At 39.6% G+C, this 13,581-nt stretch overlaps 2 protein-coding genes across 2 annotated transcripts; one reads left to right on the top strand and one right to left on the bottom strand.

Annotated features, from left to right (window-relative positions):
* On the top strand, positions 948-1,484 carry LOC107632917 (tropomyosin, smooth muscle/fibroblast CTM1-like). Its single transcript, XM_016336556.1, has one exon. The coding sequence runs from the start codon at positions 948-950 to the stop codon at positions 1,482-1,484; it is 537 nt and encodes a 178-aa protein (XP_016192042.1).
* On the bottom strand, positions 2,253-12,500 carry LOC107632918 (uncharacterized protein K02A2.6-like). The gene is made up of 2 exons (XM_016336557.1): positions 12,276-12,500; positions 2,253-2,639 (listed from the first exon to the last, which is right to left on the bottom strand). The coding sequence occupies exons 1-2, from the start codon at positions 12,498-12,500 to the stop codon at positions 2,253-2,255; spliced, it is 612 nt and encodes a 203-aa protein (XP_016192043.1).

The raw sequence follows: 13,581 nt of genomic DNA, 5'->3' as shown, positions 1-13,581 counted from the left end.
TCGAGATGGTCTGTGAATATTTAGAGTTGCCGGTGTCCGTCGATGTCTTCCTTTATTTCTTCAACCTTACGAATCCTTCCAAGGAAGGGAAAACGAAGAAAGGATTCATGTCCTTCCGGTCTACCCAGGGTCGTAGAATTTTTGGCTTGTTCGAGGACTCTTACCACGGGTATAAGAACAAGTATTTTAAGGTGCGTCCAGTCAAAGGTCGTCATCCCTTCTGGCTGTCGTTAGAAAGGGAACGCCTCATCCCGACGTATTGGAGTTTCGGGGTGGGGTCCAACACCTTTATTAAGGTGACTTATAAGGGGATGTCCGCTGTGGACAAAAAGGTTGCCGACGTGTTGTTGGCTGTTTTTGGGAGAAACCATGTGAATCCCCATCTTCTTATGAGTGACCGGGAGGTCACCAGAAATTATATTTGTGAGCAGCTCTTGACTTATGTTTTATATTACTGTTGCTTTGATTGGTTATGCCGTTTTCACGACTAACTTGTTTCACGACTAACTTGTTTATTTATCTGTTGCAGTGGAAATGTCTGCCGAGGTAACAGACCTTGAGAATTTGTTCAAGACTTTTTTGGAGGAACGTGACAAAGAGAAGGCTGACGGGAAGCCGGAGGCTCCTCCTGAGAATAAGGAGGATCAGGCGGTGCCCTCTCCCCGTGATGCCGAGATGTCAGACAAACATTCTGACGGGGCGCATGTCTCTCCCATTCATGAGGAGGCGGCCGGTACTGGACATTCGACCTCCGCCCAACAAGTCGATGATGATGATCACTTGAAGGTTATCCCTACCCCCAAGAGGCAGAGTTCATTTTCTAGCCTTGAAGGAGCCCTCACTGTGATGGAGAAGACTTTGACGCCGGGACCTTCATAGATGCCCAGTTGCTTCCCGGCACGGAGGAGCACTTCCATGGCTCCGACCTTGCGGGGTAGGCGAGGTGGATGTACTGTACCCTCCTCCGCAGTGCTGCTATAGCTCGGAAGGCCGAGTTCGAGTTGTCGGGGATGCAGTCGCTGCGTAGGAAGCTTGAATATGCTGCTACAGCCAATAATCAATTCAAAACTCAAGTTAAAATGCTTCGGGAGCAGCTGTCCAAGGCGAAGGAGAAGCTTAAGGCTGCCGAGGAGAAGGCCGTGTCTGCTGAGGAAAAATTGAAGACCTCTGATGCTACCGTATCCCGTCTAACCGAGCGGGAGATGACTTTGGAAAGTCAGCTCAATGCCGCGCAAGGTCGGGTGGTCGCTTTGGAGAAGGAACGTGATGCGGCCGTCTCGTCGGCTAAGACCGCTCAAGCTGAGGCCGAAGAGCTTAAGAAGAAGCATAAAGAGACCGTGAAGCAGGGAAAGAGCGCGATCCTGATGACTGAGGAAGCTCTTAAGGCCCAGGTGAAGATCGTGGCCCCCGACTTTGACACGTCGACAATTGGCGTCTTTAAAACAATCAGGGATGGCAAGATTGTTGACATGCCCAAGAAATGATCTCATATACCTTTTTATTTTTATTTGTAGAACTTGTGGAACTAGCTTTTTAATATACTTTAGTAGTTGCTTGGTCGGCTTGTGATTATCATCTTTTCCTGCTTATTGGTAGAACGTTTTTGTTTTGTTTTGTTACCGTTTTGTTGGTATGGGCTTGTCGCTCGCGTTCGTTTACCATTGTGCTGGTAGTTCGATGAAGCCAAGTCGTGGCTTTACTATTGATGTAGCCGTTTGTTATGGCTTTAGCTTAGTTGGCTCCCGGGGTGATCAGTCCCGGGGTACCGTATCGTGGTCCCGTTTAACATGTTTTATAAGGAACTTGTTGTCATGGAATATGTAAATGGAGAAGAACAAGTGGGAAGGTAATTTTGACAAGTAAACGCTAATCGATAATTAAACAACTCTATTGTCATAATAAGTATTTAATAAAAGTAAATCGCTGAGCTCGTCAGATCGCCTAATCGGCGTGTTTGAGCTAGGAATAAAATCTTCTCAAGTTACCTGCGTTCCAAGTTCTCGGGACTTCCTTGCCATCAAGCTTCTCTAATTTGTAGGCGCCCTTGCCAATAACCTCTTTACCTCTGTTGGGACCTTCCCAGTTTCCCGCCAGTTTACCTTCCCCTTGGGTCGGTAGCCCGATATCGTTGCATCGCAGGACGAGGTCATTTTGCTCAAATTCTCTCTTGAGCACTTTGGTGTTGTAGCGCAGGGCCATTCTTTGCTTTAGTGCTATTTCTGACAAATGGACCATCTCCCTAGCCTCGTCTGCTAGGTCATTTTCCACCGTTCCTCTACTCCCTTCGGGAGTAATTGTGGACTCGGGTCGCCAATCTCTACAGGTATCATTGCATCCACCCCGTAAGTCAGGCGGAAAGGGGTTTCTCTTGTGGACGACTGCTCGGTTGTTCGATAAGACCAGAGAACCGAGGCGAGTTCGTCAGCCCATGCACCTTTTTTGTTATCCAGCCGCTTCTTGAGGCCCAGCAAGACGACCTTATTTGCGGCCTCAACTTGACCATTCGTCTGGGGATGCTCTACAGAGGAGAATTTCTGCTTTATGCCCAGGCCGGTGAGAAACTCCACAAACTTCTTGTCAGCGAACTGTGTCCTGTTATCAGTGACAACGACTTCAGGGATGCCGAATCGAGTTATTACCTGCCTCCACATAAACTTTCGACAATTGGCTGAGGATATACTGGCCAGTGGTTCAGCCTCTATCCATTTGGTGTAGTAGTGCTGAGTGAACTCTCGTGTCGGTATAGAATTTCACACAAAATGAATTCTCGTTGCAAGTATAGTTTTACACTAACAAACAATCCTCCCAATAAAAAATATTGGTTGTCACAATTACAAACCCCAATAAGAATTAACCGAAGTATTTAGACTCCGGGTCATCTCACAAGGAATTGCAATGAAGTGATCAATTATTGGCTATAAAGGATGTAACGGGGGTTTTGATTGGTGAGAGGGCAAGAAATCAAATATGCAAGAAAAGTAAATCAAGCAAGCAATTAAAGAAAGCAATTAATAAAGAGAGACATTCTTTGCAAGAATTGAGATCATAGGCTTTCTATCCTAGTCATGCAATGATTAATTCACCTTATTTAGTCAACTCCAACACATAGGGAGAATGTCAAACAAGACTAATCAATCACATCATAATAATAACAAGAATCTATCTCATTTCGTCATCTCCAACATTGGAAGAAGGTGTAAGTTATCTTCCATGAGAAAAAGTCAAGCAAGACTAGTTAATCTCAAATCAAAAATCCTAATCAACTTACTAATTGAATTAGCAAAAGATTAGCGTTATTGAAAATGATATTAACTAACAACTCTAGATCACCAATGTAAATTGGGTATTCATGACTCAAGATTGCCCAATTACTCTTCCCAAGCCAAGAATGCTCAAAATCTACTCTAACATCCAACCAAGCATTTTGTCAAACACTTGGAAGGCATAAAAAGAAATCATAATAAATGTGCAAGAATAATAAATCTACCAACTACCAATTGCCAGAAAAGTAAATTCACAACTCAAATCATCAATTAAAACAACATCAAACATAAATTTCATAAAAGAGATCCAAATCCATTAAGGGCTCATCATCATAAAAGAGAGCAAAAAGGAAAATTAACACTACAAATCATGAGAATGAAAGAGTAGAAGCATGAAATTGTAAAGAGAACAAGATGAAAATATGTAATTAAACCTAAATCTAGAAGATATTAACCTAACCTAATTCTAGAGAGAAGAGGGAGCTTCTCTCTCTAAAAACCAACCAACATAATGCTATACTACCAAACAATTGCTCCCCCTTGCCCAAGCTTGAATTCTGCATGAAATAGCATTAGAAATTAGTTGGGTTGGGCCCAAAGCGCTTCAGAAATCGCTGGGGGCGATTTCACTTTAGTGGGCCACGAGCAGCATCGGCGCGCACGCGTACATGGCGTGTGCGCGCCCCTAAACGCAAAGCAACATATGGCAAAATTTATATTATTTCGAAGCCCCGGATGTTAGCTTTCCAACAAAACTAAAACTGTATCATTTGGACCTTTGTAGCTCAAGTTATGGTCGTTTGAGTGCAAAGAGGTCAAGCTTGATAGCTTTACGGTTCCTTCATTTCTTCATGAGTTCTCCCACTTTGCATGCTTTTCTCCTCACTTCTTCCATCCAATACTTGCCTTATGAACCTGAAATCACTCAACAAACACATCGAGTTATTGAATGGAATTAAAGTGAATTAAAATCACCAATTTAAGGGCCTAAAAAGCATGTTTTCTCATTTAAGCACAAATCAAGGGAGAATTACAAAACCATGCTATTTCATTGAATAAATGTGAGAAAAGTTGATAAAATCCCCCAAATTAAGCACAAGATAAACCACAAAATTGGGATTTATCAAATCTTCCCACACTCAAACCAAGCATGTCCTCATGCTAAGAATAAAGAAGGACAAGAAAAGGGTATGAACATTTATTCAATGCAAATAAACTATATGCTCCTATCTACATGCATGCAACTAAATGCAAAATGATTCTACTACTTGGTTAAAAGTAAATCAATCTCCAAGAACATCTATGAACAAGTAGGGCAAATGTCATATGACGACTTACAAACTCCACCAATTCAAATATCAAAATGAAGTTCAAATAGACTTGCAAGAAGAAAGCTCGTAAAAGCCGGGAACAAGGAATTGAGCATCGAACCCTCACCGGACGTGTATCCGCTCTAGTCGCTCTATTGTATAGGGTCGATCCACTCAATTCTCTTCTAATCATGCTTTCCATGATTTGTTTTTCATCTAACAATCAACAATTATTCAATGCATGCATACATTCATCATGAGGACTTATTCATAGGTTGTAATGGGGCTAGGTCAAGGTAGGATGCATATGGTCAAGTGAGCTTGAAATTTGAATCTTTGATTAACCTAAGCTCTCACCAAACACATATAATAGCTATACAATTCTAATACACAACCTAGCTACCCATGATTCCCACTTTTTCACATACTCATGCATTCTCTTTAATTCACAAACCATATGGATTGATTTTTATTGAACCTTACTTTGGGGCATTTTTGTCCCCTTTTTATTTCTTTTTCTTTATATATATATATATATATTCTTCTTTTTTCTTTATTATTTTTTTCTCTAAAGTATATACAAACGTATCAATGCATATGATTTTACATATAGTGCATGAATATGTACCCAATTCCTAAAAATCTTCAACAAAAATAAAAATTACACTTTTACCTCAACCAATGTCCCAAGTTTCCCATATCCAAATGATACACACCCTCACTAGCCTAAGCCAATCAAAGATCCAAATTAAGGACATTTATTGTTTTTCGCTTAGGGTTAGTGATGTGCTAAACTTAAGAACAAAAAGGATTAAATAAGTTTAAAATTGGCTAACAATGGTTGATGAAAGGTAGACTATTTGGGTAAGTGAGATAAATAAAATGATGGCATCAATAATACAAATGCATGTATACATGGAATAATGGACATATAGAATCAAACAAATCAAAGATTACAATCATAGAAAGAGAACAATGCACACAAGAATGGAAAATAAGTGGTTATATGATGTAACCACACAATTGGACTCAAAACTCACATGCTTGTGTTCTTAGCTCAAAAACCATGTTCCAAAATAAATTCTTCAAGCAAGTTCAACACAAAATTTTTTTTTCAAATTGGTAGGGTGCCCTAAAAATAATTTCTTGGAAAAAAAATCATCACCCTAACCAAGTAGTCCTAACATAAAAAGAAGTGGTAAAATATGTACAAATTCTAACTAGCATGCAACCTATCATGCAATGCAACAACTAACTAACAAAGAAAATCAATAATTAGTGTTGAAAAAGGAAATTGTTACCCATGGAGATCGGTCGGACGACCTCCCCACACTTAGAAATTTGCACCGTCTTCGGTGCATGCAAAGAAGAGCAATGTGGACGGGTAGCTACAATTGATGAGCTCCTTTAAAAGGTTATGCGGGTGAGCTTATTTGTTGCCCCATTTAGAAGCTTTTCCATTCCTTCCCTTCTTGGTGGCCAACCTAAAAGGAAAGAAAAAGAAAGAAAATTAAGCCTCCAACAAAGATAGCAAAGCAAGTAGAACATAGGCGGGGCTAATGCCAAATGAGAGTAGGGTTCTCACTAATGGTAGCTACAACATGTGAGTGAGAAAACAATATAAGCTAAGGCATATTAACTAATACTTGATGCAAGAACAAGTTAAGGCATGAAGAGCACTCAAAAGCATCAAGTTCAAATAAGAAAAAGTGGGTCATGAAAAATAATATGAGTTCATATCAATGTGCAAGGGATAAAGTTTCATCACCCATCAGTATCAAACAAGTCAAGAAGCACCAAAATAATGCAAGAAATTCTCAACAATTGAGTAGGAAAATGCAACACCATTATTAAAAGAAGAGACTTAGAAAAAAAATTGAAAACAGGCTATAGAAACAAAATTGAAATGTAAAGAATAGAAGTATACGAATGCGATAAACAAAAGAAAATGGTAGAGGAGAGAAAAAAAACTCTTTTTTTAAACCGGCACGGACGCGTCATGCACGCTTCCGCGCTGATGCGCAGTTTGGCCAAAGGACGCGTACGCGCCAGGTGCGCGCACGCGTGGGTTGCAGGTACAGAATAGGCACAAACTGGGCATAACTCTCTGGAACATGTACCAGGAGGGTAGGTGACGCTATCGGCGGGCACGCGCACAGCGTGCGTGTGTGCGCATTGTGCAATTAGCTTCAAGGATGCGTACGCGCCAGATGCGCGCACGCGCGGGTGGTTTGTGCCTCAGGCATGGTGCTGGCGCAGTGTAAGCGCAACTCTCGGGTCAATATATGGAGGGGTGAGATTTTTCAAGCCACGCATCCGTGCACATGGCGCGCCCACGTGGATGGCCAAAAATGCTTGAGGCGCGGGTACGCGCCAGGTGCGCGCACGCGCAGGTTGATGCTCTGTTTTTCAAAATTTTTCCATGTTCTTACACCAATCCAAGCATTCCAAACCTCCAAATAGCTACCCAAACACCATAAAACCTTATTTAACATATTAGACTACCAAATAGACTCAACAAACTACTCTAAATATGAATTTAAACTAATTATACCAATATTTACAAAAGAGAAAATGGAAAGATATTACCATGGTGGGGTGTCTTCCACCTAACACTTTTGTTTATTGTCCTTAAGTTGGACTTATGGGGAGCTCCTCTTAAGGTGGCTTGTGCTTGAAGCTATCCTTGAACATCCACCAATGCTTGAATCTCCAATAAGCTCCATTCTTCAATTTTAATATCTTCAAGCTTTGATGGAGTTCTTCACAAACTATGGGCTCCCAAATTTGATTCTCCTTGTGCGATCCGGGATCCCACACTTTGTTTTGACACCCATCTTCAAATTGATCATCATGATCCCAATTGAGTGAGAAGTGATCCGAATTCTCAAGTAAACACCAAAGCATCTTCCTGGACCCTTTTAGTTGAGAACTATACCAACCATTGTACTTAGACCTTGAGTTTTCAACCATAAGGAACCTTGATTGGCATTTTCACCCACTAACCAATTCTCTCCTACTCTTGACTCCACAAAGAGCTCTAAGTTGTCCATCCGTCTCAAGCAAACCATATTCAAGTGAGAAATTAAAGCTTAGGGACAAGAATTTTACCCACTTGAATGTTGTATTGGATGGTGACTTAGGAAGGGGTGGTCCTAATGATCTTGCAAGTTTCACTCCCTTGAGCTCTTCTTTGACTACCTCCACCTCTTCACAAGCTTCTTCAATTTCAACCTCTTCCTCTTGGTAGCTCTCTTCCAATTCAATCTGTTCTTCATTGCTTACCAAGGGCATGGGAGGTTGTGCATCTTCTTCTTTGATCTCAATTTCAAGCCCAATGGGAGAGGATTCAATTGTAGATAGGAACTCCTCAATGATTGAATCCATCTCTTGATCAACCTCTTCCAATCTTTCATCACTCATACTATGCATTGGAGGTTGCGCATTATCCTCCTCAACATCATTTTCAAGTTCAATGGAAGAAAGTTCAACAACTTCCAACAAATCATCAACAACATCCCTTGGTGTGGAAGTGTTCTCAAGCTTGAAATCTACCTCTTGTTTAACTTCCTCTAACGCTTCAACCACTTCTTCTTCTTCAATAATCTCTTCCTCCTCTACTTGTTGCAAGACATGCCCCATCCTCTTGTCCTCATGTTGGGATTCCAAAATCTCCTTTTGATGGATTATTGCTTGAAGCCGATCCATTGCTTCCTTGAGACGATCCATTGGCTCTTGGATGGATGGATATGGGTGTTCTTCCATGGGGGTTGTGGTGGGAAGGAAAATTTATTATGTGGTTGAAAGTTATCATACATGGGAGGTGATTCATCTTGGTAAGGATAGTGAGGTGGTGGTTCTTGAGGGTATTGGTGGTGGAATTGGGGTGGTTCTACATATGGTTCATATGGATCATAAGGTGGTTGGTATGGTGGGTAAGGATTAGGGTCATATTGAGGTGTTTGGTGGTAGGGGGCTTGTGAGTAAGGTGGTTCAAAGTCATGTTGAGGGGGTGGTTCATAAGCATGTGGTCAGGGACAAATTTACTCAGCACCTAGTGGGGGCAACTGCCCCCAGTGAATTTGAAAAAATTAATTAGTAGTTCTCAGTAAATTGTCTAATTTGCCCCCACCATCTAATTCATTTTGACCCCACTCCCCACCCTCCAAATCCCTAACCGGCTAACCCTTCTCCTTCTCCCCTTTTTCAATTTTGTTGTTGTTCTTCTTCTTCTTCTTCCGCGGTTTTCACAGCTTCAAGCCTTCAATCCTCGTATGGTTCTGTCTTCCCATTCCTTTGGCGTCTGGATCTGGTTCTGTCTTCAGCAGTTTAGGGTGTGCGGGGTGTTGCTGGTTCTGCCGCTAGTTCTATCGCTGAGTGCTTGGGTCCTGGGTGCCGCTGGTTCTGCCATTGGGTACTGCTTATGATTTGTGTGGTTCTGCCGCTATGTACCTGCGTTCCTCTTCTCAGTCTTCTGGATTTGTACCTGCGTTCCTCTTCTGCTGCTTATGATTTAGTTAGGTCTTAGCCTCTTAGATGGTATTTGTGTTGGTTTTCTTAGTCTGTTGGTCATAATTCATATAGTTAGTTCACTTAGTTGCTTTATTCAGTTTTTGTTCTCATTTGCTGCATTGTTATTAATTTGATATAATTCATTAATTCATTCAATTTGATATAGTTCATTAATTTGTTCTGATGTGATTGAATTTATTCTAATGTAATTGTGTTCTGAATTTCTGATAGAGTTCTAATGTAATTGTTGGTTACTTTGTTAATTAACAATTGTGTTCTGTTCTGATGGAATTCTAATGGAGTTCTGATGTAATTGTGTATGTGTTCTGATGGAGTTCTAATGTATTCTTTTATGATCTTCCTTCCTTGAGTTAGATGGGTAATTGGATATAGTTGAAAGCAACAAGAAGTGCAAGAAAAACAGCAAAATATTTGTGCATGGCTTGACATTTTCCCGTAGTAGAAGAACTGTTTTGAAAATAAAGAAACACAAATCTAGGGACTTATGATATGAATGAGAAGAATGAGAGGGGTCAGGGGATTATGATATGAATGTTAGAAGGGATGATGATGTATTTATAATATGGTGAGGAAAAGGGCTAGCTTCAAATGTTTCTAATAAATTAAAGCTATATACTCTTATATTCTTATTTTAATGGATCTTTAACGAGTCAGTGATATAGGTTTCATTAATTTTATTAATTGATCAATTTTGTATTTATAATTTTATAGTGAACTTCTCAATTTGTATAGAATTGTGAATTATATAAATTATTATTATACTATATATATTTTGCCCTCACTGATAAAATTTTTTGGATCCGTCATTGCATGTGGTTGTGGTTTTTGACAATTACAATAAGGGTCACCACATCCATTAGATTGATATGCATTAGGATTAGAATTATACCCATAAGAAACCGGAGGAGGTTGTTGCCAAGAGGGGTGATCAATCCTTTGAGGCTCCCTCCACCTTTGATTGTTCCATCCTTGATGTATGTTACCATTGTAGTTCCCATTTCCTACAACATAATTTGAGCCAACCTCATAGCCAAAGTGAGGATGAGAATTCATAATAGCAAAGAGAAACAAAAACTAACAAAAATAAGCAACAAATTCCTAAGGCTAACAAAAACTAACAAAGAAGCAAAAGGCAAACATATTCACAATATTCACAATAGCCAATAATATACCACCATTGCAACTCCCCGGCAACGGCGCCATTTTGATGAGTGAACTCTCGTGTCGGTATAGAATTTCACATAAAATGAATTCTCGTTGCAAGTATAGTTCTACACCAACAAACAATCCTCCCAATCAAAAATATTGGTTGTCACAAGTACAAATCCCAATAAGAATTAACCGAAGTATTTAGACTCCGGGTCGTCTCACAAGGAATTGCAATGAAGTGATCAATTATTGGCTATAAAGGATGTAAGGGGGGTTTTGATTGGTGAGAGGGCAAGAAATCAAATATGCAAGAAAAGTAAATCAAGCAAGCAATTAAAGAAAGCAATTAATAAAGAGAGACATTCTTGGCAAGAATTGAGATCATAGGCTTTCTATCCTAGTCATGCAATGATTAATTCACCTTATTTAGTCAACTCCAACACATAGGGAGAATGTCAAACAAGACTAATCAATCATATCATAATAATAACAAGAATTTATCTCATTTCGTCATCTCCAACATTGGAAGAAGGTGTAAGTTATCTTCCATGAGAGAAAGTCAAGCAAGACTAGTTAATCTCAAATCAAAAATCCTAATCAACTTACTAATTGAATTAGCAAAAGATTAGCGTTATTGAAAATGATATTAAATAACAACTCTAGATCACCAATGTAAATTGGGTATTCATGACTCAAGATTGTCCAATTACTCTTCCCAAGCCAAGAATGCTCAAAATCTACTCTAACATCCAACCAAGTATTTTGTCAAACACTTAGAAGGCATAAAAGAAAATCATAATAAATGTGCAAGAATAATAAATCTACCAACTACCAATTGCAAGAAAAGTAAATTCACAACTCAAATCATCAATTAAAAGAACATCAAACATAAATTTCATAAAAGAGATCCAAATCCATCAAGGGTCCATCATCACAAAAGAGAGCAAAAAGGAAAATTAACACAACAAATCATGAGAATGAAAGAGTAGAAGCATGAAATTATAAAGAGAACAAGATAAAAACATGTAATTAAACCTAAATCTAGTAGATATTAACCTAACCTAATTCTAGAGCGAAGAGGGAGCTTCTCTCTCTAGAAACTAACCAACATGATGCTATACTACCAAACAATTACTCTCCCCTTGCCCAAGCTTGAATTCTGCATGAAATAGCATTAGAAATGAGTTGGGTTGAGCCCAAAGTGCTTTAGAAATCGCTGGGGGCGATTTCACTTTAGTGGGCCACGAGCAGCATCGGCGCGCACGAGTACATGGCGCGTGCGCGCCCCTAAACATGAATTAACATATGAAAAATTTTATATTATTTTGAAGCCTCGGATGTTAGCTTTTCAACGTAACTGGAACCGCCTCATTTAGGCCTCTGTAGCTCAAGTGATGGTCGTTTGAGTGCGAAGAGGTCAGACTTGACAGCTTTACGGTTCCTTCATTTCTTCATGAGTTCTCCCACTTTGTATGCTTTTCTCCTCACTTCTTCCATTCAATACTTGTCTTATGAATCTGAAATCACTCAACAAATATATCAAGACATCGAATGGAATTAAAGTGAATTAAAATAACCAATTTAAGGGCCTAAAAAGCATGTTTTCTCATTTAAGCACAAATCAAGGGAGAATTGCAAAACCATGCTATTTCATTGAATAAATGTGAGAAAAGTTGATAAAATCCCCCAAATTAAGCACAAGATAAACCACAAAATCGGGGTTTATCAAGTAGTCGATAGCAACTATGAGCTATTTGACTTGCCCCAGACCGACCGGGAAAGGTCCCAGTAGGTCGACTCCCCATTGTGCGAAAGGTCGGGAGGACGTCAATAGGCTTAGTTCGGTCGCCGGCGCTTTGTGGAAGTTGGCGTTCTCTTGGCACTTGACGCATTTCCTTACGAATTTTTTGGAGTCCATCATATTCGATGGCCAGTAATATCCAGCTCGGATGAGCTTTCTTGCTAGGGCTTTGCCCCCGATGTGGTGACCAAAGCACCCCTCGTGGACTTCTCTGAGTACGTAGTCCGTCTGGTCGGGATGCAGGCACTTCAATAAGGGCTGACTGAGTCCCTTTTTAAACAGTTGACCTTGTATGATCGCATATTTGGCTGCCTCCCTTCTCAACGCTTTGGCTGCCTTCTCGTCGTCGAGGAGTTTACCGTTTTCTAGGAAATCAGTGATGGGGTCCATCCAGGAGGGGCCTATCTTTGTCAGGTGGAGGGCAACTGTTGGTTCTTTTATCATGCCTTGAATGAGGGACCGGTTGTCGACTCCCGGTTTCGTGCTTGCTAGCTTGGATAGGAGGGATGACTGACTTCCCGAGCTCTTCGTGTGGAGAGGGGGGTGTCACCTGCAAAGACACTCCGACGCTCTATTCAGTCAAGTGTACAGGCGAAAAGTGAGAGAGTGGTATGTGACGTACCTTGAGAGAGGGGTAGGACCCTCCCCATATATACCGTGTCAGAAGCGGGCCCCACAAGGGCAGAACCCACCTTCCTCGAAGCTTCCTTATACAGCTGTAATAGAGAGCTGTCCAGGACGCGTATCCGGGTCAGTATTTGAACGCCTTGCACCCGACCGTTCGAGTCAGGTGGTTCGTGGGTCAGGTCGGCCCATGTTATATGTGGGCCAGGCCGTAACAAAATCATAAAATATATTTATTACAATTCGACAAAATAAATTTATTATTAACAAAATTTATAAAAATTTATTCATACATATTAATATCATAATCAAAAAATTAATCATACATATTATTCATCAATATATTAAAATGAGTAAAATGTCTAAAAATTACTACTCTTTTATTTTTCACTCAGTCAAATAAATTATATAATATTCTTCGCATATTCTCGATAGATCATTTTTATTACAAGCAAATAGGCTATTCTTCTTTTAAAAAAAATTATATAGTACATAATCTAAAATCTTAACTAATTAATCATCTCAATTTTATTATTAACCCTAAATACACTAAAAAAGTTATTCCACATAGTCTAATATTACAACTAATCACATAAATTTTGTTTATATCTAAACATATTAAAAAAAAAATACCTGTAGTAATGACTAGATTTTAACTAAATTAAACTTTTAAACTACACTAGTCAATACTAATATACCAAACATAAATCTTTAAGCAACACTAACCAACACTAATTAACACTAAAACTAATCATAAATAATTAAAAAAAATTAACTTATACATGTTGAATGATGTAAAAATTCAATAATGTGTTGTTTGGATTTAGTGAGATCATGTGCCATCATTTTTATTTCTCTTCCTTCAACTTCTTTCTTTTTCACAGTAGTGTTAAACCAAATG

This window comes from Arachis ipaensis, chromosome B03 (assembly GCF_000816755.2).
Source record: "Arachis ipaensis cultivar K30076 chromosome B03, Araip1.1, whole genome shotgun sequence".
NCBI lineage: Eukaryota > Viridiplantae > Streptophyta > Magnoliopsida > Fabales > Fabaceae > Arachis > Arachis ipaensis.
This window is presented reverse-complemented; position numbering and strand designations above follow the sequence as displayed.

What these genes read in the sequence shown, in the direction of transcription:
- LOC107632917 (XM_016336556.1), top strand. Translation starts at nt 948, where the DNA reads ATGTACTGTACCCTCCTCCGCAGTGCTGCTATAGCTCGGAAGGCCGAG.
- LOC107632918 (XM_016336557.1), bottom strand. Translation starts at nt 12,500, where the DNA reads ATGATAAAAGAACCAACAGTTGCCCTCCACCTGACAAAGATAGGCCCC. An exon ending in ATCCCGACCAGACGGACTAC is followed by an intron (nt 2,640 to 12,275) that starts GTACTCAGAGAA and finishes ATGTGGAGGCAG; the next exon opens with GTAATAACTCGATTCGGCAT.